Below are 23,450 nucleotides of genomic sequence, written 5' to 3' on the forward strand. Positions count from 1 at the left end.
GTGAATTTAAGGCGTGTACAGTTATGGTTGGAATTTTTATTTTTCAATGTTTAGTTTGTCGTTGTATGTAAATGTTTGTCTATTGTTAAATGTTTACACTGGGGGAATCATGTCCATTCGCTTCATAATCTGAGTTTCTGGCTTGGAAGGTCCTAATGACTTGTCTTAAAGTTCAGAGATTCTCGATTGAAGGAATTTGATTTGCTTTGCAGCAACGTGCACGAATCACAGGGTGGACGTTTGTGGCCTGTGCCGGTCCGTTCGGTGGTTAATAAGTCTGAAAAGTCTATTAATAAGTCCGTTTTGAGTTGAGGGGGTTGAGAGTCAAAAGAATAGAACCTAACCTCGTAACTCCGAGTGCACAAACAAAAAAGTGGGCTAGTTCCCATGTTTTTTGTAGGTTCCTTTGTTAGTTGAAAAACTCAGTATAGAGCGCTGAATATTGTTTGTGAACCATGGTCATTTTTATTTTTAACTTCTTGTTGATTAGAGAACTGCAGAGAGCAGTCTGAAGTTCTTCTGTTAAAATCTTTGAGAAATATTTGCCCCCCTTTCTTTTTGGTTCGCCTCATCCTGTTGGAGGAGACGTACTTTGTTTACCCAAGGGTTGTGAGCTCCAGCCCGGGGTGTGTGTGTGTCTGAATGTGTGCCTATTTCTGTGTGAGAATATTTTAGGAAGATCAGATGAGTGATCTGAAGTCGGAGTAAATACATTAATAGTTTTTGTTGGATCCAAAAGTGGTCCGTGTTTTTCACATTTATTTATCTGGCTACGTACCACAATCCTTTAAAGTAGCTGTAATAAAACCACTTCTTAAAAAGCCTGGTCTTGATCCAGAGGTTTTAGCCAACTATAGGCCGATATCTAACCTTCCCTTTCTCGCTAAGATCCTTGAGAAAGCAGTCGCAAAACAGTTGTGTGACTTTTTACATAATAATAGTTTATTTGAGGTTTTTCAATCTGGATTTAGAGTTCATCATAGCACAGAGACGGCACTGGTGAAAGTTACCAATGACCTTCTAATGGCATCAGACAAAGGACTTGTCTCTGTTCTTGTCTTGTTAGACCTCAGTGCTGCTTTCGACACTGTTGATCAGGACATTCTACTACAGAGACTGGAACATTGTGTTGGCATAAAAGGAACCGCACTAAGCTGGTTCAAGTCCTATTTATCTGAGCGATCTCAATTTGTACTTGTTAACGATAAATCCTCCATGACAGCCAAAGTCAGTCTTGGAGTTCCGCAGGGTTCTGTACTTAGACCGATTCTATTCACCTTATATATGCTTCCTTTGGGCAATATTATAAGGAACCACTCTATAAACTTTCATTGTTATGCGGATGATACCCAATTATATCTATCAATTAAACCAGATGAAACCAATCAATTGGCTAAACTTCAAGCCTTAAGGACATAAAAACTTGGATGTCTAGCAACTTTTTGATGTTAAACACAGACAAAACTGAAGTTATTATACTTGGCCCTAAACGCCTCCGAAACGCATTTTCTAATGACATAGAAGCTCTGGATGGCATTAACTTGGCCTCCAGCACCACTGTAAGGAATCTTGGTGTCATCTTTGATCAAGATCTGTCGTTTAACTCCCACATAAAACAAATCTCAAGGACTGCCTTCTTTCATCTACGTAACATTGCAAAAATAAGACATATCCTGTCTCAAAATGATGCAGAAAAACTAGACCATGCATTTGTTACTTCAAGGCTGGATTACTGCAACTCATTGTTATCAGGTTGTCCCAAAAAGTCGCTTAAGACTCTTCAGTTGATCCAAAATGCAGCGGCACGTGTATTGACAAGAACAAGGAAACGGGATCATATTACTCCTGTATTAGCTGCTCTGCACTGGCTCCTGGTAAAATTCAAAATCCTTCTCCTGACTTACAAAGCAATTCATGGTCAGGCTCCAGCATATCTTAAAGATCTCATAGTACCTTATAAACCAACTAGAGCATTACGCTCCCAGACTGCAGGGTTACTTGTGGTTCCTAGAGTCTCTAAGAGTACAATGGGAGCCAGAGCCTTCAGCCATCAAGCTCCTCTCCAGTGGAACCAGCTTCCAGTTTGTGTTCGGGAGGCAGACACACTCTCCACATTTAAGAGCAGGCTAAAGACTTTCCTTTTTGATAAAGCTTATAGTTAGGGCTGGCTCAGGTTTGCCCTGGATCAGCCCCTAGTTATGCTGCTATAGGCTTAGACTGCCGGGGGACACCTCCCTGCTCTCTTCCTTCTCTTCCTCTCTCCTCCCCTCCCTCTCTTCTTCTCCCTCTCTATCTGTATGCATTTATGTAAATGTTTGTTACTAACTCATCATCCGGGGCATCATCCCCGGAGTGTCTGTGTCTCATGTGGCAGGTTGCCACTGATAAAGTTTACGTCAGGATCAGGAATCGTGACAGCGCCTGCTGCCCTGGTCCTGCTGGACACCGGGAAGCCTTTTTGACATTTTCCTGGATTCATCCATACTTCTGTCAAATGTTGTATTTGTACTATGTTGTTTATCCTGTACACACGACATCTATTGCACGTCTGTCCGTCCTGGGAGAGGGATCCCTCCTCAGTTGCTCTCCCTGAGGTTTCTTCCATTTTTGCTCCTTTAATTTTGGGGTTTCTTTTAGGAAGTTTTTCCTTGTGCGATGCGAGGGTCTAAGGACAGAGGGTGTCGTAACCTGTACAGTCTGTAAAGCACACTGAGACAAATGTATAATTTGTGATATTGGGCTATACAAATACATTTGATTTGATTTGATTTGATGTTGATGAGGCGTGGCCACCAAGACAGCCCCTCCACACCCAAAGCCTTCAGCATTTCTGGACGCATCTCATCAACCCCTGGGGCCTTTCCACTGTGAAGTTGTTTGAATACCTCAGTTACCTCCATGTTTTATATTTTTCCAGTGTATATTTGATTGTATCCAGTTTGTTGTTGTGTTGACATGTTTTGTATGTATCATTGATACTCTTCCTTTTAATCCTTCATTGGAAAATATATATAGAATATTATCAATCAACATTTCTGTGGTCCTGAGTATTTAATTGTCACATTTATGTCATGATATACAGCCAAAAGTAATGTAGCCATTTACTTTACGCAACCCTGTTACTATATCATTTTCTGTTAAAATAACCTTAAATAATTTTCTCAGCTCACAAAAGTTTAAACTAATGTCCTTTTAATAGCTTGATTAATTATATGCATAATGTATTTGAGCAAATATTTCAAATTAAATACTGAAATTGGTAAAAAGAAACGTGTGACAATTAATGTGACAACAAATAACATTAAACCAGTTTTATCCAAAACTACATGAGTAATTAAATCACCTTTTTTGATTGTTTATTATCTGTTTTTCCTAAATACATAACAAAAAAGAATAAAATAAAAGGTTAATTTTTCAAAGTGTTGATGTCTAAATTGTCCTCCAATTCTGGAATGACCCATATATATACACATATACTGATGTCTGGGTCTCCTAAAAGCTTCTTCTTGTGGTGTATCTGCTCCTGAACCAACACAGAGATGTAGAGCAGCAAACTAAACCTTTTCCTAACGTACAGAAACCAGTTAAAATCAGCTGATTCACACTTTCATCGTTTATTAAAGCAGTTGTATTTATTTGTTGAACAGAATATATTATTATACAAAATAAGCAAAGTTCTTATAAAATACAATAAATTCAAAGTACGAAAAACACTGAATCAAAACTAAAACATTCTGCAAAATCCTTAAAGTTATAAAAGTTATAGATGTCACTTCCCAAGATGCAACAGTGTGTTCATTCCCAGGAATGTCTCCACAGACAGTTTGTAATACTGCAAATACAAACGCTTTCATCAGTGGACCACAGGCTCCATCACCATTGTGTTACCTCATCCAGATAGATAGTGACGGGAAAGACTTTTATATCAATTTAAATCTTCAACATTACTTTAAGTTCAAAATTAAGCTAAATTCTTACGCCAAAATGTAATTATTTATGAAAAATAATCACATTTTATAATCACACTAAACACATTTTTTATGAAACAAACAAAATCCTTAATAATAAAAAATAAGCAAAATCACTGATGACAAAGTACAAAAATCAGCAAATTCTTCAAATACAAAAATATGCAAAAATCTTATAAAATAAGCAAAACCCTTCATTTAAAAAAGGGAAAATTCTTGTGTAATAAGAAAATCTCATAATTACAATATGAAGCAAAATCGTTAGAAGTTCTCGATTCGAAATTCAGAGCAGAGGGATTGCCTCGACACGGTTCTCGACAACGCCGTTGGTCGAGACGCCGTTATCAGCAGTAACCATATGAGCGCAGTGGAGCGCGGCGGCCATTAGCTAACAACACATGCACTGAATGCTCGTGCAGCCGGGCCGGCCCCCCTACAAAGACTGGGATTACTCCACTATATCTTTACACAGCAAATAGATATGTGACGCTGTATTCAGATTATTATTTAAGATACATTTGGTCCTGCTGCTAAAATCTCCTTCACAGCAAAAACTGAACCAAGTCGACCACAAGCGAGCGCTGAAGCGAGTCATGAAGTTCATATCTTGCTAACGAGAAGAAACAGGTGTCAGAACAGCCTCTGATGTTTAATACTGGACTTTGTTTGCTCGCTACACGACTTTGACTCATTGTATTTTTCTTTCATCACAAACTCCAACAGATTGTCAACATCTCACCAGATGTGGTTCACCAACCCTGAATGTGCTGCAGATCTACAAATCCACCAGCAGGTGGCGCTGTCACACAGTTCTCCTGTTATCTCAGGCTGCTATGTTCAAATGTCACCTAATTACATTTGATCGTTGAGTATTGTAATACTGAATTTAGAGGATATTTCATAATGTTTCATGTTTATTTATTTAATATTTAACATTATTGAGTGGTTCCTGATCGGCCTGGGTCGCTGTGTCTTTGGTTTCAAATAGCCCGGCTGCTTGGACTCTGGTATACCTGCTTTCAAGTCTTCTATTCAAATTAAACTATTTGTGAAGTGTTTTTAAAGATTTACATCTTCAGTGGGAACCAATGGGCTTGGAGCTGACAGGAAGTCAGAAAGTATGAAGAGACTTACACATTGTTGGTTTGGTCTTTCACGTTGACAGTAAGACAAAGAGGCTATAGTATATCATGTAATATAATAATTCCAGCCTGCTTGGTTAAAGGGAACATGCATATATAATGAGCTGATGGTGGGTTGTGTGTCAGATGTGAGATGAGCTCCGTGGAGGTGCTACTCTGCTCCCTGAGCTCCTTCTTCTTCAGCTGCAGGAACACCGGCGTTATAATCATCCAGCTCCATGTTCTCCCGTCTGCCCGGCTTCTGCCCCCTGCTGGCCTGGAGAGACATGACAGCACACAGATGTGACTCCCTGCATCACTCCTCTTCAGTTCAACAAACACAGACTTCAGTCCAAACAACAGACATGTGTCAGTACCTTACAGTAGAAGTAAAGGGCAACGTTCACCAACAGCAGCGTCAGCGGGAGGACGACCGCTCTGATGATAAGATCTGATGGTGGTGCTGATGATGGTGCTGGTGCTGATGATGGTGCTGGATCAGATCAAACACATGGACAGTCATCACATCACACAACATCAAGAGTCCAACAGTCCCATTAAACACAAACGGTGGTGACCTGAACTCTAAAATCACGTCATCGTGGAGTCTTATCTCTTAATTTATTACACTCCATATTAAACTTGATGTCCTCAACATCTTCATTGTGTTGGTTCATAAAGTTATTTTCCTTCGGGTCCCTCTACTCTGTGAAGAAGAAATCTATTTCCTGTCCGTTTGTTCTCTCCTCCTGGACTGAATAGTGTTCTCTGGTTTCCTCTCTTGTTCCTGTTCTGCCTTTCCCTCCTTTGCTCGTCTACACAGCTGCTCTGAATCAGCCTGTAAGTTCTTCAGTCAATCAGCTGTTCTCAGAGTATTTCCCCTGAGCTGTCATGTCTGCTGGAGACAGTCTGCTGCCATTCTAACCGGTACATGTGTGTTAACAAAGGTACAGTACTGTCACTGATGATGTCATAGATGGACTCACCTGAGCAGGTGAGATTCAAAATGGAGGACAATCTAGTTGATTCTGCACACTCCCTCAGAGCAGATCCAGACTGAACACAGTCAGGGTTGATCTCCCACACAGGTCTGTATGAGGACTCCTCTCTCCGTCCTACAGAAACAGCAGAGCCACAGTCCAGCTCTCTGCAGAGAACAGCTGCTACCTTCAGGCTCCAGTCAGAGACCATCACTGGTCTCCAGTGTCCCTGATGTTTCAGCTCCAGTGTTCCTGCACAGCGTCTGTCTCCTCCCACCAACCTGACAGGCTCTGAACAGAAACAACAGTCATCACAGACAGCAGCCATCAGTCAAAGAATAAAGTGAGTTTCATGAGACAGAAATCAACCTGATCATTTCTACTTGACTCTACTGTACACTGTTTATTTTTACACTCTGTTCTGTTGTATTTGACTTTATATGGAAACATTTGACTTCTTCCTGCACTTTACCTGAACCATTATGTCTCTTGCTGTTTTTATTGCACTATTTTAATTCTTTATTTCTTGATGTCTTCAGTATTACTGTATGTTACATTGTTGGAGGAGCCTGGGATCTAAGACTTGTATCATCAACAACTACACTGTATCTGTTTCAGTCGTCTTTAAATCTTTGGATCAGAGCTGCAGCTCCTCTTCTACCTGAGCAGGTGAGTCCAACAGCTTTGCCAGGTGAGCAGGTGTTTCTATCTGAGCCTGAGCTTCTACAGTCCAGGAGAGCAGACTCATGGCCTCCACACTGGAACTCTTTGGTCCACCTTGGAGCCTCCACTTCTCCATAGAGCGCCCCCTGGAGGACTGAAGGAGCCCCACAGCCAAGCTCTCTGCAGACCACCTCTGCATCCTGCAGGTCAAAGTCAGCTTCACACACTGAGGACCCCCACTGGTTAGACTGGTTAGACTTCACCTCCAGTCTGCCTGAGCACAGACGAGTCCCACCCACCAGCCTGACAGAGTCTGGAGAGATGATAGAAGATAAGACAGAGAGAGAAGACAAAGAATAAGAAGATGTGATGAAAGAATAATTCAGTGATTCAAAGTGGACTCAGCACAACTCCAACATTAGTTCATGATGAACAACAGAACACATCTTTAGAACACAGACTGGAGAAATGTTCCACAACACAACATCTGCACATTTCTACATTCTGCACAATCTTTGCTCTCCACACAGAGACGTCAAGATGTTTCATTCTTTATCATGTTTCTGAGAAGATCTGCAACCAGAACTAAATGAATATGAATTCATAATGAATGACTATTTGAAAGTTATAAATCATGACCCCTCCCTAACACAGATATAGATCTTGGTGCATTCAGCAGCTGATTTACTGAAGAAGCAGCCGATCAGACTCCGTCATGTCTGCTGGAGACAGTCTGCCGCCATTATAGTCGGTGCATGTGTGTCAACCTGATAATTACTGTCACTGATGATGTCACTGATGATGTCACTGATGATGTCACTGATGATGTCACTGATGATGTCAATGATGATGTCACTGATGATGTCACTGAGAGGCTTACCTGAGCAGGTGAGATTCAAAATGGTATAAGATGTATCTGATGCTGCACACTCCCTCAGAGCAGATCCAGACTGAACACAGTCAGAGTGGATCCTCCACACAGGTCTCTCTGAGGACTCCTCTCTCTGTTCTACAGAAACAGCAGAGCCACAGTCCAGCTCTCTGCAGGCAACAGCTGCTTCCTTCAGGCTCCAGTCAGAGACCATCACTGGTCTCCAGTGTCCCTGATGTTTCAGCTCCAGTGTTCCTGCACAGCGTCTGTCTCCTCCCACCAACCTGACAGGCTCTGAACAGAAACAACAGTCATCACAGACAGCAGCCATCAGTCAAAGAATAAAGTGAGTTTCATGAGACAGAAATCAACCTGATCATTTCTACTTGACTCTACTGTACACTGTTTATTTTTACACTCTGTTCTGTTGTATTTGACTTTATATGGAAACATTTGACTTCTTCCTGCACTTTACCTGAACCATTATGTCTCTTGCTGTTTTTATTGCACTATTTTAATTCTTTATTTCTTGATGTCTTCAGTATTACTGTATGTTACATTGTTGGAGGAGCCTGGGATCTAAGACTTGTATCATCAACAACTACACTGTATCTGTTTCAGTCGTCTTTAAATCTTTGGATCAGAGCTGCAGCTCCTCTTCTACCTGAGCAGGTGAGTCCAACAGCTTTGCCAGGTGAGCAGGTGTTTCTATCTGAGCCTGAGCTTCTACAGTCCAGGAGAGCAGACTCATGGCCTCCACACTGGAACTCTTTGGTCCACATTGGAGCCTCCACTTCTCCATAGAGCGCCCCCTGGAGGACTGAAGGAGCCCCACAGCCAAGCTCCCTGCAGACCACCTCTGCATCCTGCAGGTCAAAGTCAGCTTCACACACTGAGGACCCCCACTGGTTAGACTGGTTAGACTTCACCTCCAGTCTGCCTGAGCACAGACTAGTCCCACCCACCAGCCTGACAGAGTCTGGAGAGATGATAGAAGATAAGACAGAGAGAGAAGACAAAGAATAAGAAGATGTGATGAAAGAATAATTCAGTGATTCAAAGTGGACTCAGCACAACTCCAACATTAGTTCATGATGAACAACAGAACACATCTTTAGAACACAGACTGGAGAAATGTTCCACAACACAACATCTGCACATTTCTACATTCTGCACAATCTTTGCTCTCCACACAGAGACGTCAAGATGTTTCATTCTTTATCATGTTTCTGAGAAGATCTGCAACCAGAACTAAATGAATATGAATTCATAATGAATGACTATTTGAAAGTTATAAATCATGACCCATCCCTAACACAGATATAGATCTTGGTGCATTCAGCAGCTGATTTACTGAAGAAGCAGCCGATCAGACTCCGTCATGTCTGCTGGAGACAGTCTGCCGCCATTATAGTCGGTGCATGTGTGTCAACCTGATAATTACTGTCACTGATGATGTCACTGATGATGTCACTGGGGATGTCACTGATGATGTCACTGATGATGTCACTGAGGATGTCACTGATGATGTCACTAATGATGTCACTGATGATGTCACTGATGATGTCACTGAGGATGTCACTAATGATGTCACGAAAGATGTCACTGATGATGTCACTAATGATGTCACTGATGATGTCACTGATGATGTCACTGAGGATGTCACTGATGATGTCACTAATGATGTCACTGATGATGTCACTAATGATGTCACTGATGATGTCACTGATGATGTCACTGATGATGTCACTGATGATGTCACTGAGGATGTCACTGATGATGTCACTGAGGATGTCACTGATGATGTCACTAATGATGTCACTGATGATGTCACTGATGATGTCACTGAGGATGTCACTAATGATGTCACGAATGATGTCACTGATGATGTCACTAATGATGTCACTGATGATGTCACTGATGATGTCACTAATGATGTCACTGATGATGTCACTGATGATGTCACTGATGGGTTTACCTGAGCAGGTGAGATTCAAAATGGAGGACGATATAGTTGATCTTGTACACTCCCTCAGAGCAGATCCAGACTGAACACAGACAGAGTCGATCCTCCACACAGGTCTCTCTGAGGACTCTTTTCTCAGTCCTACAGAAACAGCAGAGCCACAGTCCAGATCTCTGCAGACAACATCTGCATCCTTCAGGGTCCAGACATAGTCCACTGGTCTCCAGTCTCCATGTTTCAGCTCCAGTGTTCCTGCACAGCGACTGTCTCCTCCCACCAACCTGACAGGCTCTGAACAGAAACAACAGAGTCATCAGTACATTTATTTTATACAACCTTTAATGCTGCTACTCTATGCCACTTTAAACCATTTAAATGTTGCTATAACTGGTTTAACATTGAATGTGTATAAATCTCAGAGTGTGTATTTTTGAAAAACCTGAGATCAAACAGACGGTGTTACCACGGCAACAAGAGGAAGTTTCTCTGATAAATATGTTTCATGAAAAGTAAAGAATACTATTGGAGAAGAACTGTCTTTAACCGATAGGTTTCATAAAGCTTCACAAACGGGGGTTTGTTTATGAAGCGGGCTTTAAACATAGATTTTACCAAAAGAATCTGGACTCACGGAGACGTCTGTGTTTTAAACATTAATAGATAAACAAAGAGGTCGACGCTGTAAACGTCAAAAGTCAAAGGGAGTAAACCAGTCAAAGGGCCACAGGGGCCCATTGTTGATCTCATGCTTTCAACATGTGGCTCTGATAGTTTTCCCGGCACAGATACGGAAACTTGGCCTGATTTCCAATGTTATTTAATTCCATTTTAATTCTGCTATTTAATACTATTTTAATTCTGCTATTTTATACTATTTTAATTCTGTTAATTAATACTATTTTAATTCTGTTAATTAATACTATTTTAATTCTGTAAATTAATACTATTTTAATTCTGCTATTTTATACCATTTTAATTCTGTTATTTTATACTATTTTAATTCTACTTCACACTTATTTACATCAACATTGTGGTTATTGTTCTGTAAATATTCTTATTCTGTGTAATCTTGTACTACTTTTTATGTGTTTGCCTTGAAGCACTTTCTGCTGCAATTCTTGTATAAAAGGTGCTATACAAATAAAACTTGTTATTATTATTATTATTGTTGTTATTATTATTATTATTATTATTATTATTATATTATCAGTAAAAGAATAAATGAGTTTCATAGAAATAAACCAAATCAGAGCTGCAGCTCCTCTTCTACCTGAGCAGGTGAGTCCAACAGCTTTGCCAGGTGAGCAGGTGTTTCTATCTGAGCCTGAGCTTCTACAGTCCAGGAGAGCAGACTCATGGCCTCCACACTGGAACTCTTTGGTCCACATTGGAGCCTCCACTTCTCCATAGAGCGCCCCCTGGAGGACTGAAGGAGCCCCACAGCCAAGCTCCCTGCAGACCACCTCTGCATCCTGCAGGTCAAAGTCAGCTTCACACACTGAGGACCCCCACTGGTTAGACTGGTTAGATTTCACCTCCAGTCTGCCTGAGCACAGACTAGTCCCACCCACCAGCCTGACAGAGTCTGGAGAGATGATAGAAGATAAGATAGAGAGAGAAAAGACAAAGAATAAAAAGATGTGATGAAAGAATAATTCAGTGATTCAAAGTGGACTCAGCACAACTCCAACATTAGTTCATGATGAACAACAGAACACATCTTTAGAACACAGACTGGAGAAATGTTCCACAACACAACATCTGCACATTTCTACATTCTGCACAATCTTTGCTCTCCACACAGAGACGTCAAGATGTTTCATTCTTTATCATGTTTCTGAGAAGATCTGCAACCAGAACTAAATGAATATGAATTCATAATGAATGACTATTTGAAAGTTATAGATCATGACCCATCCCTAACACAGATATAGATCTTGGTGCATTCAGCAGCTGATTTACTGAGGAAGCAGCCGATCAGACTCCGTCATGTCTGCTGGAGACAGTCTGCCGCCGTTATAGTCGGTGCATGTGTGTCAACCTGATAATTACTGTCACTGATGATGTCACTGAAGATGTCACTGATGATGTCACTGATGATGTCACTGATGATGTCACTGACGATGTCACTGATGATATCACTGATGATGTCACTGATGATGTCACTGACGATGTCACTGATGATGGCACTGATAGGCTTACCTGAGCAGGTGAGATTCAAAATGGAGGAAGATGTATGTGATGCTGCACACTCCCTCAGAGCAGATCCAGACTGAACACAGTCAGAGTTGATCCACCACACAGGTCTGTATGAGGACTCATCTCTCCGTCCTGCAGAAACAGCAGAGCCACAGTCCAGCTCTCTGCAGGCAACAGCTACATCCTTCAGGATCCAGTAAGAGTCCATTGGTCTCCAGTCTCCCTGATGTTTCACCTCCAGTGTTCCTGCACAGCGTCTGTCTCCTCCCACCAACCTGACAGACTCTGAACAGAAACAACAGAGTCATGTACTTGAATTGCTTCTTATAGAAGTCATTAATACCTAAATATCTGATAAGGTGAAGGAGAGTGATGGGGCTGAACTTCAACTTTCATTCATATTCATCAAATGTTCCCAGAAACATCCAAAAGAAAATTGGGAATGCAGCCTTTTGCAATTATGCACCAAAGCTATGGAACACTTTACCTGCAGACATTAAGGAGGCAAGCTCGCTCAATATCTTCAAAAGTAAAAACATATCTCTTTACTTTAGCCTTTTAATGATATTTTATATCTCTTTACTTTAGCCTTTTAATAGTGATATTTTATATCTCTTTACTTTAGCCTTTTAATAGTGATATTTTATATCTCTTTACTTTAGCCTTTTAATAGTGATATTTTATATCTCTTTACTTTAGCCTTTTAATGGTGATATTTTATATCTCTTTACTTTAGCCTTTTAATGGTGATATTTTATATTTCTTTACTTTAGCCTTTTAATAGTGATATTATATATCTCTTTACTTTAGCCTTTTAGTAGTGATATTTTATATCTCTTTACTTTAGCCTTTATAATGGTGATATTTTATATCTCTTTACTTTAGCCTTTTAATAGTGATATTATATATCTCTTTACTTTAGCCTTTTAATGGTGATATTTTATATCTCTTTACTTTAGCCTTTTAATGGTGATATTTAATATCTCTTTACTTTAGCCTTTTAATGGTGATATTTTATATCTCTTTACTTTAGCCTTTTAATGGTGATATTTTATATCTTTTTATCTTAGCCTTTTAATGGTGATATTTTATATCTTTTTATCTTAGCCTTTTAATGGTGATATTTTATATCTCTTTACTTTAGCCTTTTAATGGTGATATTTTATATCTCTTTACTTTAGCCTTTTAATGGTGATATTTCATATCTTTTTATCTTAGCCTTTTAATGGTGATATTTTATATCTTTTTATCTTAGCCTTTTAATGGTGATATTTTATATCTTTTTATCTTAGCCTTTTAATGGTGATATTTTATATCTCTTTACTTTAGCCTTTTAATGGTGAATTATTACTGGTTTAACATTGAATGTGTAAAGAGTGTGTATTTTTGAAAAACTTCAAATCAAATAGACTGTTTTACCACGGGAAAAAGAGGAAGTTTCTCTGATAAATGTGTTTACATGTTCTTTACACAATTAGTGGAAAAGTGAAAGATTAAAGAATATATTGGAGAAAAACTGGCTTTAACCGATAGGTTTCATAAAACTTAACAAACTGGGGTTTGTTTATGAAACGGCCTTTAACCAAGATTTTGCCAAAAGAATGTGGACTCACGGAGACGTCTGTGTTTTAAACATTAATAGATAAATAAAGAGGTCGACGCTGTAAACGTCAAAAGTCAAAGGGAGTAAACCAGTCAAAGGGCCACAGGGGCCCATTGTTGATCTCATGCTTTCAACATGTGGCTCTGATAGTTTAAAACATTTACAAGAATGGTGTGCCAATGTTATTTTATACTATTTTAATTCTGCTATTTTAGACTATTTTAATTACCGGTACCTGCTATTTTATCTGCTATTTCATACTATTTTAATTGTGCTATTTTTATAATGGTACTTCAGACTCAAATACATCAACACTGTGATTATTGTACTGTAAATGTTCTTATTCTGTCTAATCTTGTACTAATTGTTATGTTTTTGTTGTGAAGCACTTTGGGCTGCAATTCTTGTATGAAAGGTGCTCTACAAATAAAGCTTTATTATTATTATTATTATTATTATTATTATTATTATTATTATTATCAGAAACACTTAGTTTAATAACTCGGAGCACCACCCATCAGAGAGAAAAGAACTGTTAGCTATAACTCATGCCGTCTCATCATATGAAGGCTGCTGCTGAGATCTGGCCCTGTGTACAGGGAGCTGATGTTTCATACACGCATCACAGGATCAAGTTCTTTATCAATGAAGTGTTCATAAATAATAACTATGCAAGTACAATAATAACAGAAGATGTAATCAATACATAAAGAATAAATGTACAATGAATACAACGATGAACAAGTTATGAAAGAGAGCGGACCACGTGTGACCAGGTGGAGTCAGTGAGTGAAATCTTTGATGTTTAACAATTACTATGAGTTTTAATAGATTAATGCACATTCAACAGGTTATAGTTTAAGGAGCACAAGGGAAGATTGTGAAGACACTCAAATATTCTTTATCATTTTAGATCTTTGTTTTGGTCTGAAGCTAATCATTGTGTATTTATTTTCTAATGTCCTGATTATTAATATATATGTGTACTTAAACATATACATAATATACATATACATAATATACATATACATAATATACATATACATACGATACATGTGTACATATACATAATATACATGTGTACATATACATAATATACATATACATATACATAATATACATGTGTACATATACATATACATAATATACATATACATAATATACATATACACAATATACATGTGTACATATACATATGTACATATACATGTGGGTCATTCCAGAATTGGAGGACATTTCATGTCCCACATGTAAAAAATCTAATAATCCATGCCCAAAAAGCTAAACTAAAACTAACTAACTAATGCACTTGTTGTTGTGAGTCTTGAGACAAAATGTATATAAAGTTGCAGATATCAAATCTGATATCAAATATCAAATAGCTTTCAAACACCCCTAAAATAGCATTTTTCTATTGTCCCAGCTTCTTGGTGACCAACTTGCATGTCGAATAAAACATTTAATATCGGGTTTTTATTTACTTTTTGTGGTATTATTCTATTGATATATGTCTATTGTAATGGTAAAATCAATTTTTTAAATCATAAAAATATTTTAAATATATAACTTTCTGTTAAAATAACCTCAAATAATTTTCTCTGCTCACAAAAGTTTAAACTAATGTCCTTTTAATAGCTTGATTAATTATATGCATAATGTATTTGAGCAAATATTTCAAATTAAATACTGAAATTGGTAAAAAGAAACGTGTGACAATTGAAAAGTTGGGCAAGATCGATTTAAAAAGCTACTTAAATTAACATTAAACCAGTTTTATCCAAAACTACATGAGTATTTAATATAAATGTGACTTTCTTTACTTAATAGTAAAGAGTTTTATTGAAGAATGTTTTTAAAAATACCTTTTTCTCCTTAATGAGTATGTATCACAGGGTCGCACAAATGGCACACAACAAATAAAACGTCTAATAAAAAGTGTACATTTGATGCCTTTGCCGGCCAAATCACTTTTTTTATTGTTTATTATCTGTTTTTCCTAAATACATAACAAAAAAATAATAAAATAAAAGGTTCATGCCTAAATTGTCCTCCAATTCTGGAATGACCCATATACATAATATACATATACATAATATACATATACATGTCGACATATACATAATATACATATACATAATATACATATACATTATATACATGTGTACATATACATAATATACATCTACATAATATACATATGTACATATACATAATATACATGTGTACATATACATAATATACATATGTACATATACATAATATACATATACATAATATACATATGTACATCTACATAATATACATGTGTACATATACATAATATACATATACATAATATACATGTGTACATATACATAATATACATATACATAATATACATATGTACATATACATAATATACATGTGTACATATACATAATATACATATACATAATATACATATGTACATATACATAATATACATATACATAATATACATATGTACATATACATAATATACATGTGTACATATACATAATATACATATACATAATATACATATGTACATATACATAATATACATGTGAACATATACATATATACATGTGTACATATACATAATATACATGTGTACATATATACATAATATACATGTGTACATATATACATGTGTACATATACATCCAGGGTCCTACAGCTGAGCAGTTTACCTGTTGAGTCTTGTTGTCCTTCAGCCTGGAGTCCTGAGGAGAACATCAGAAGACAAACATCATATCAAGAAGCAGGATAGAGAACACTCTCAGGGTGTTCTGTGAAGCCTTTTCTAGCAGCTCAGAAACACCTCAGTGATACTTTATATTAAGTATACTCACTTTATATTGAGTTAAAGTTTATTTCAGGAAATATGCTTCTTAATCATATACATATTATATATTATATACAGTCATCACAGTAAATAATGTTTATACAGCAACATTAAAATAATGAAGGTAACTAGTTGACAAGTAAAAGTGAGTTGAATGTTCATTCTGAAATTGGGAGGGACCACATCACAGAAGAGAAGATGCTTCCAGTTCCCCCCATCTCCTGTCACCTGACTCCCACACTCACCTGTGCAGCTGCTGCTCAGTCCCTTAACACTAACTGTAGTAATGAACACTGTAGGTATTTATTTATTGTACTAACCCGTACCTGTTGTAATATTACTCGGTACAGTGACCATTACTGAGCAACACAGCTGAAGGTTTGGGGGAGATGGGGTAATGAGTTCTGGACCACTTCAGAAATCTGCTGGTGTTCATTTTAAAATGACCAAATACTTCCTAACACTGGAGTACAGACGATAAGAGAAGAGGACACAGGTATTAACGTACACACCACAGGGTATATTTAAGTCTTTACTGTGGAACAAACAGAGATCCATGGTAAAGAGTCAGGAACACACTGTAGGCCTAACATGTCACTATGTATGCTGCAGAGCACACCTACTTATTGAGTAACATTATACTCACAGAGGACCTGCACAACCAGAGCTGAAGTCGATGGTGGGCCTTCATTTATTATTTCATTTAGATTGTTACTCAGTTATCGTCATACAATACCTCGTAATATTAGATCAAGTACACGCTAGTTAAACATATGTACATACATTCTTCTTCAGTTCCAGATTGTTTCCCCTTATTCTCTAACGTCGCATCATGTTTCCTCGTACCTGTAAGTATGTATTAGTACGTACTGCACTATACATGTACACCATCAGCACAACACATGACGCTGTGAATTGGAAAAGTTGTGAGGAACGCTGCGAGCCGTGATCTAAAGAGTTACACAATCCAGAATGCAACGGCAGCTTTTCTACAACTTATAACTCTAGAACAACATGAATACAATACAAGGACCTTCATAGAACTGATACAACAACTGTAGTGTGTGGGGTTCTCTGATGCTAGTAATGCTCTCACTGTCACCAAGCAACAGATCAGGGGTTCCCAAAGTGGGGGTGTCGCGAGATGATGTTCAGAATCCTCTCGATGTGACCCCTGAGGTGAGTACGACAGGTTAACGACGGTATCATTTGGAGGTGACAGGTCACTTTACAGCGCCACAGCAAACATCACAGACGTCACTCACACCAAAGACCAAGAAAACATCTCCAACTCATCGTGTCACTGTCATCACTCTGTGAACATTTATTCATCTAGTCCTTGTAAGAAGCTGTTCTCCTTCACACTAGCAGAGAGCCTTTGATGTGTCACACTCTAATGTTTCCCACCATGCACAAATGTCTAAAACGGGTTCACTTTGACATATTTCTTTTTTTTAACGATTGTTTTATTTAGATTTAGGCCAAAGCATATAAGACCTGTTGTTTCTATGTTGTGAAATAAGTGTGTGGGACAAAGTACCGATAAAGTACAGTGTTTCCCTGCGCTGCACCCCCCCCCCCCCCCCATATTATGAAGTGTGTGTCAGTGGAGACACTGTTTGTATCTCGGATGTGAGATCCAGAAACACAGATGCACTTTCTGCTTATTGCTGCCAAACACAACAGTGATAAGTGCAGAACCTCAAGATTAGAACTTTATCTTCTCACAAGTGCATTTCTGTGAAACTGATGAACTTTAATTTGATAAGAAACTGGTGTGTGTGTGTGTGTGTGTGTGTGTGTGTGTGTGTATGTGTGTGTGTGTGTGTGTGTGTGTGTGTGTATGTGTGTGTGTGTGTGTGTGTGTGTGTGTGTGTGTGTGTGTGTGATGATAAGAAAGTGCAGACTGATATCAGAAACCATGGTTTCCTGTCACCATGACAAGCAGGGCAGGCTGAGATGCTAGCATCAGATTAATGCTGTCAGTGTCTTCTTCTTATTTCACTAGATGTTAACATCAGCAGAGTCCTTCAGAGGAGACTGAGCTGCAGCTAACTGTTATATTAAGTGTTGATCAATCTATCCATTATGTTCTTCAACTCATCAATCATTGTGTCAAACATCAGTAAACTCTGAGAAATGTGCAGCACAGTTACATTTTAAAGCTGGAGCCTCTGCTTGAAAACAAATGTCCCCCCCAACATGCTCTGTGGGGGCTGTTTACAGCAGAGACATCTCTTAAGACGCTTTGCAAACACTCTGTAAAAAGTAACATGTCTGTCATAAGAGGACGATGTGCCTCAGCCTCACACTGTCACTTTATACTTTAAAATGTTCACTTTTATATGTTTCCCTTAAACAATAGAAACTAAAGTCCTGCAGTAATATCATCACGGGTATTTGTTTCTGTTATCCATGGTTCACATGTTCACCAGTTACAGACTGTAAGAAGCCTGGTTCTGCTTTACAATCATTCACTACATGTTTACAATCAGGGAGCACAACTGGTTCCAACATCAATAATTAAGATGAGTGTGTGATGGAACAGTGGCATCAGAATGTACCACAGGAACCACATTTGGGCTTTTAAGAGAAATGTTTTCTCCAGAACCTTGTTATAAATCCATGTGAATAAAAACACATTGATTGATGTTGAATTAAAAAAGCAGAATCTAATGAAACACTTGATGTCAGTGTGTGTGAGCAGTTTGGCCTCTGATTCAAAGATCCAAGACAAATATTCGAATAATAATCTTTAAAGCGCAGTCCTACCTGAGCTCCACAGCAACAGCACCAGCACCAACAGCTGATCCATGTCCAGACAGACGTCCGTCTGTCTTCCTGTCTGTCTGCTCTCTGCTCTGATGATCACATGTCCTCAGTGTATATCTGCGTACACTAAGAGGTGGAGCTTTACTGGAATATATTTGATTGTCACATCACGCCTCTCTGTCCCTCCCTTCCTCTACATTTCCACTTCCCCAGGCCTTCCGTTGTCCTTCTCTACCTGTCCACCAGATGCCCTTAGTCTCCTCCACCTGTCCCAGTCAGCTGACTCTCACATGCAGCCCCTCCCTGCTGTCCTGCAGAAACCCCTCTACCAGCCCCCTTTTCCTGCAGCTGGCAGATTGTCGTTGTTGCTTTGAGTCTTGTTTCCATCTGAAGCTGGAACCTGGACAGTGTTGCATGATGGGAAACGATGGATGGTTTAGAACCTTCTGCTGCTTCAGAACATTTTATTTTAGAGTATTTCCATTTCCTGCTACTTTCTACTTTTGTATTTATATGGAAATATTGTAGTTCTTTACTGCACTACATTTATCTGACAGCTGCAGTAAATGAGTGATCATGTTTATTAATGGTTAAGATAAAACTCCTTCAGTATGTATAGAAACACTGCTCCTTTACCAGATGCAACATTACATTATGTTTGAATAATTGTAATTAAATAATATAACTTATATAATTGTGAAATGAGCCGTTGTGCAGAATGAGCTAAGATGAAGCTAATACTTTTATAATTTACTTAAGTAAGAGTTTGAATGCAGGACTTTGTAGCCTGTGGTATCACCACTTTGACTGAAGTGAAGATCTGAGTGCTTCGTCCAGCACTGGGTCTGACTGCTGCAGAAACAGCAGGTGGCTGGTGAACCACTGAGGCCTCAAAGAGAAGCAAAGACTTGTATCACGGCGGCTGATTTACACTTCACTCTGCTTGGGAGATATATTTGATACATCTTTATATATCTGTATAGTATTTGCTAAACTGGCGGTGTTGTTGTGTGTCCAACTGCTTTCAGTAAAACGAGCAGAACTTCTTTTTATGTTTTCTGTTTTTATGATACAAGGAGAGCGTCTCAGTTTCAGTTCAGAGGCTTCAACCAGTTCTTACTTTAGTTAGTTGGGTGTTGATGGTCACTGCTTCTTATTTAATCAAAGGTTTAGTATATTTACCCTTGTGCTCACATTTTGAACCCACATCAGTTCATCACAGGAGCCAGAGAAACACGTGTGTAAGACAGTGAATCACTTTCAGCCTGGAAAACTGTTTTATCTTAGTTTAAAGTTTCTGCTCATCCAACTTTTAACTGCTGTCATCCCAGAAGTCAGAGAACACAGGGCGTTTTCATGGTCAGGCTCGAGCCAAATATTAATATAGTTAAAGTCCAACAACACAGAAACATGTGGAAACATGATGGTCAGTGAACTGAGAGAGAAGCGCTCACTTAAAGTGACAGAAACCGAAGCAGCAGCAGTTACACACAGACTGCAGGGAACAAGGAGACGACACTGAAACTCCAGCAGATCATCCTGCAGTGTTTCTGATCATCATGTTCCTGTGAAACCTTTCAGGGACGATGTTTGAATTCACAAGTTACAAGGAATCCAACAGGAATCTGCAGCTGGGAGCTTCCTGCTGCTTCCTGAATATCTTTAGTTTTAGAAACAAGACATTAAAGACGTCACATTGGACTCTGACACACTGTGCTGCACATTTCTCAGAGTTTACTGATGTTTGACACAACGATTGATTAGTTGAAGAACATAATGGATAGATTGATCAACACTTAATATAACGGTTAGCTGCAGCTGTAGTTCAGTCTCCTCTGAAGGACTCTGCTGATGTTAACATCTAGTGAAATAAGAAGAAGACACTGACAGCATTAATCTGATGCTAGCATCTCAGCCTGCCCTGGTTGTCATGGTGACAGGAAACCATGGTTTCTGATGTCAGTCTGCACTTTCTTATCAAATTAAAGTTAATCAGTTTCACAGAAATGCACGAGAGAAGATAGTTATAATCTTGAGGTTCTGCACTTATCACTTGTGTTTGGCAGCGATAAGCAGAAAGTGCATCTGTGTTTCTGGATCTCACTTCTGAGATACAAACAGTGTCTCCACTGACACACACTTCATATTACTGCAAAGGCTTTCACCAGTGATCATACGCTCAGTCACTCATGTGTCACCTCATTCAGTGATGGATGGATTTAAGTTTAAATCTTGGAGATTATGACTTTGTCTACAGTTACATCTTTAACATTTAACCCTTTAACACTTAAGCCTAAAAAGCCTCAACATTTTCGCCTGGACTTTTTTGCTTATTTTGACTATAAAAAGGTCAGAAAATGTCCTGTGAGTAAGTGCTTTTGCCCATTTTCCAACAATACCTGGAACTTTCCATATCTGGCAGTCATTTACAATTTATTGCATGTTATGAGAGTGTAATAAGTTTAAAATAAAGAGAAACACAAAAGCGGAATTTGAGTTTAGTGGTTTAGTGAACAAAAAACACTGCAATTGTATATGAATAAGAGATTTAACATGTTACATTTGAAGTTTGCAATGTATACAACTATTTCCAGTAAAAGTTACTTACATCTGCAAAAACAGGCCATAAAATGGAAAATATGTCCAGGCGTTTTTCCCCACACAGGGTAATTCTCTCTTCTCTAAGTGTCCCTTCACATGCAGAGGTCTCTGCATGTTCCTGTTGCTCCTGTTTTCTCTGGGTCACTCATATGAAGATTAGATCAAATGGCCATGAACTGTCCTGTACAGTCTGGGGACAGAACAGTGGCAGGGAATGACACATGGAAAATGGTTTGCTTACACCAAAAGTTACTCATCTTTCTGCAGGCCCAAAACTGACATGTACAGCAACATGCCTGTGGACTTCTTCATTTCTTCTGGAGTTATTTCAGTCCAGATGAACTTTCTCCCTCTCTCCAGGCTTTTGGCTGCATTGTTGTTTGTGTATTCACAGAGGAGTTTGAAAACTACAGCATCAAAGTGGGAATAAATGTCACCTGGTGCTGGGTTTCCCATATCGAGAGGGGGTTGGACATCTGGGGTCCATCATCAGTTGCCCCAGTCAAAATGGGGGTTGTGACACTTTAACCAGGGTTGTCCCAGAATAATAGGCGCATGAGGAGAGGAGATGAGGTGGAATTCGATCAGCTCATGATGGTTACCAGATAGAATGCGGTGCACAGGACTGGTCCAGAGTGTGACTTTGGCCAGAAGTCTCCCATCCAGGGCATTAGCATTGAATGGGGGAGCAAGGGATTTGACAGGAATGCCAGCTTGTGCAGCAAGGTTACTGTCCAAGAAATTCTCATCCGCACCAGAATCCACTAAAGCCAACAGGGGTAACGACTCTTGATTCCAACACAGGGTGGCGTGAAACTGCAGGCGTTCAAAGGGTGGAGAAGAAGTTTGACTCACCAGTTTCCCCACTTTTACCGGTGAGCCTAGTCTTTTGGCTGAAAGGGGCAGGAAGCCAGGAAATGGCAGGTCCGGCCGCAGTACAGGCACTCCCCTGCTCTCATCCTTCGGAGCCTCTCAGCTGGAGACAGTCGAGCACGACCCAACTGCATGAACTCCGGTTCGGGCTGAGGGTTAGAACTGGCACCCCCAAAAAAAACCCAAGGGACGGCCAGCCGCTCTAGGGGGCTCTGGCTCAAGGCGCCACTGAGTAACCTGGTCAGATATCCTAATAGCTACTCTGATAGCTTCATCTAAGGACCTGACCTCCTCCCTGAGAGCCACCTCCCAACCAATATCCCTGTTAAGACCAAACTGAAATGCAGTGATAAGGGCAGAATCATTCCAGCCTGATTCAACTGCCAAACTGCAAAATTTTCCTATGTACTCACGGACACTGAGTTTGCCCTGTTGCAGTTTTGTTAAGTGTTTACCTGCGAGCTGTCCCCGTACAGGGTGGTCAAAAACAAGGCTTAATTCAGCTGAAAAAGCTACAAATGACTGGGCTGTGGTGGAGCCTTGCACATAGAGGGCATTATACAAGCTAAGTGGGGCTCCCTCCAATAGATTAACAATGTAAGCTTTAGCTACCTCACTGCTGTATCGGGATGGCATGGCATCAAAAGCTAGCTGACACTGGGTTAGAAACTCACAGCAGGTGTTGGGGTCACCAGAATACTTGGATGGGGGTGGGATGTGAGGCTCAGAAACTGGAGAGGCATTAGGAGCTTGTTGGGCAGCTACTGGTTGCTGAGCAGAGGTTGCTACCACAGCTTGTGTCTGTTGGAAGTAGAGCGTTGCCAGTGTGGAGGTGATGTCCTTCAACTGATCCACAACGGTTTGCAGTGTGTGTTTCTGATGACCCAAACGCTGTCTCTGGTTGGAGATTGCAGTCTTCAAAACATCATAGTCCGCTGGGTCCATGGTGGCTAGATCGTTCTGTCTTGTGTGCAACAAGGGAATGACC

At 39.3% G+C, this 23,450-nt stretch overlaps 1 protein-coding gene across 1 annotated transcript; it reads right to left on the reverse strand.

Annotated features, from left to right (window-relative positions):
- Positions 1-4,420: 4,420 nt before the first annotated feature.
- Positions 4,421-19,031, reverse strand: LOC115017053 (scavenger receptor cysteine-rich type 1 protein M130-like). Its single transcript, XM_029445221.1, has 10 exons — positions 18,989-19,031; positions 11,946-12,053; positions 10,840-11,157; positions 9,582-9,860; positions 8,268-8,582; positions 7,613-7,897; positions 6,731-7,045; positions 6,076-6,360; positions 5,467-5,582; positions 4,421-5,366 (listed from the first exon to the last, which is right to left on the reverse strand). Exons 1-10 carry the CDS (start codon positions 19,029-19,031, stop codon positions 5,262-5,264), a joined length of 2,169 nt encoding a protein of 722 aa, XP_029301081.1. The 3' UTR covers positions 4,421-5,261.
- Positions 19,032-23,450: the final 4,419 nt, after the last annotated feature.

The sequence above is a fragment of the Cottoperca gobio genome, chromosome 12 (genome assembly GCF_900634415.1).
Source record: "Cottoperca gobio chromosome 12, fCotGob3.1, whole genome shotgun sequence".
In the NCBI taxonomy this organism is placed as follows: domain Eukaryota; kingdom Metazoa; phylum Chordata; class Actinopteri; order Perciformes; family Bovichtidae; genus Cottoperca; species Cottoperca gobio.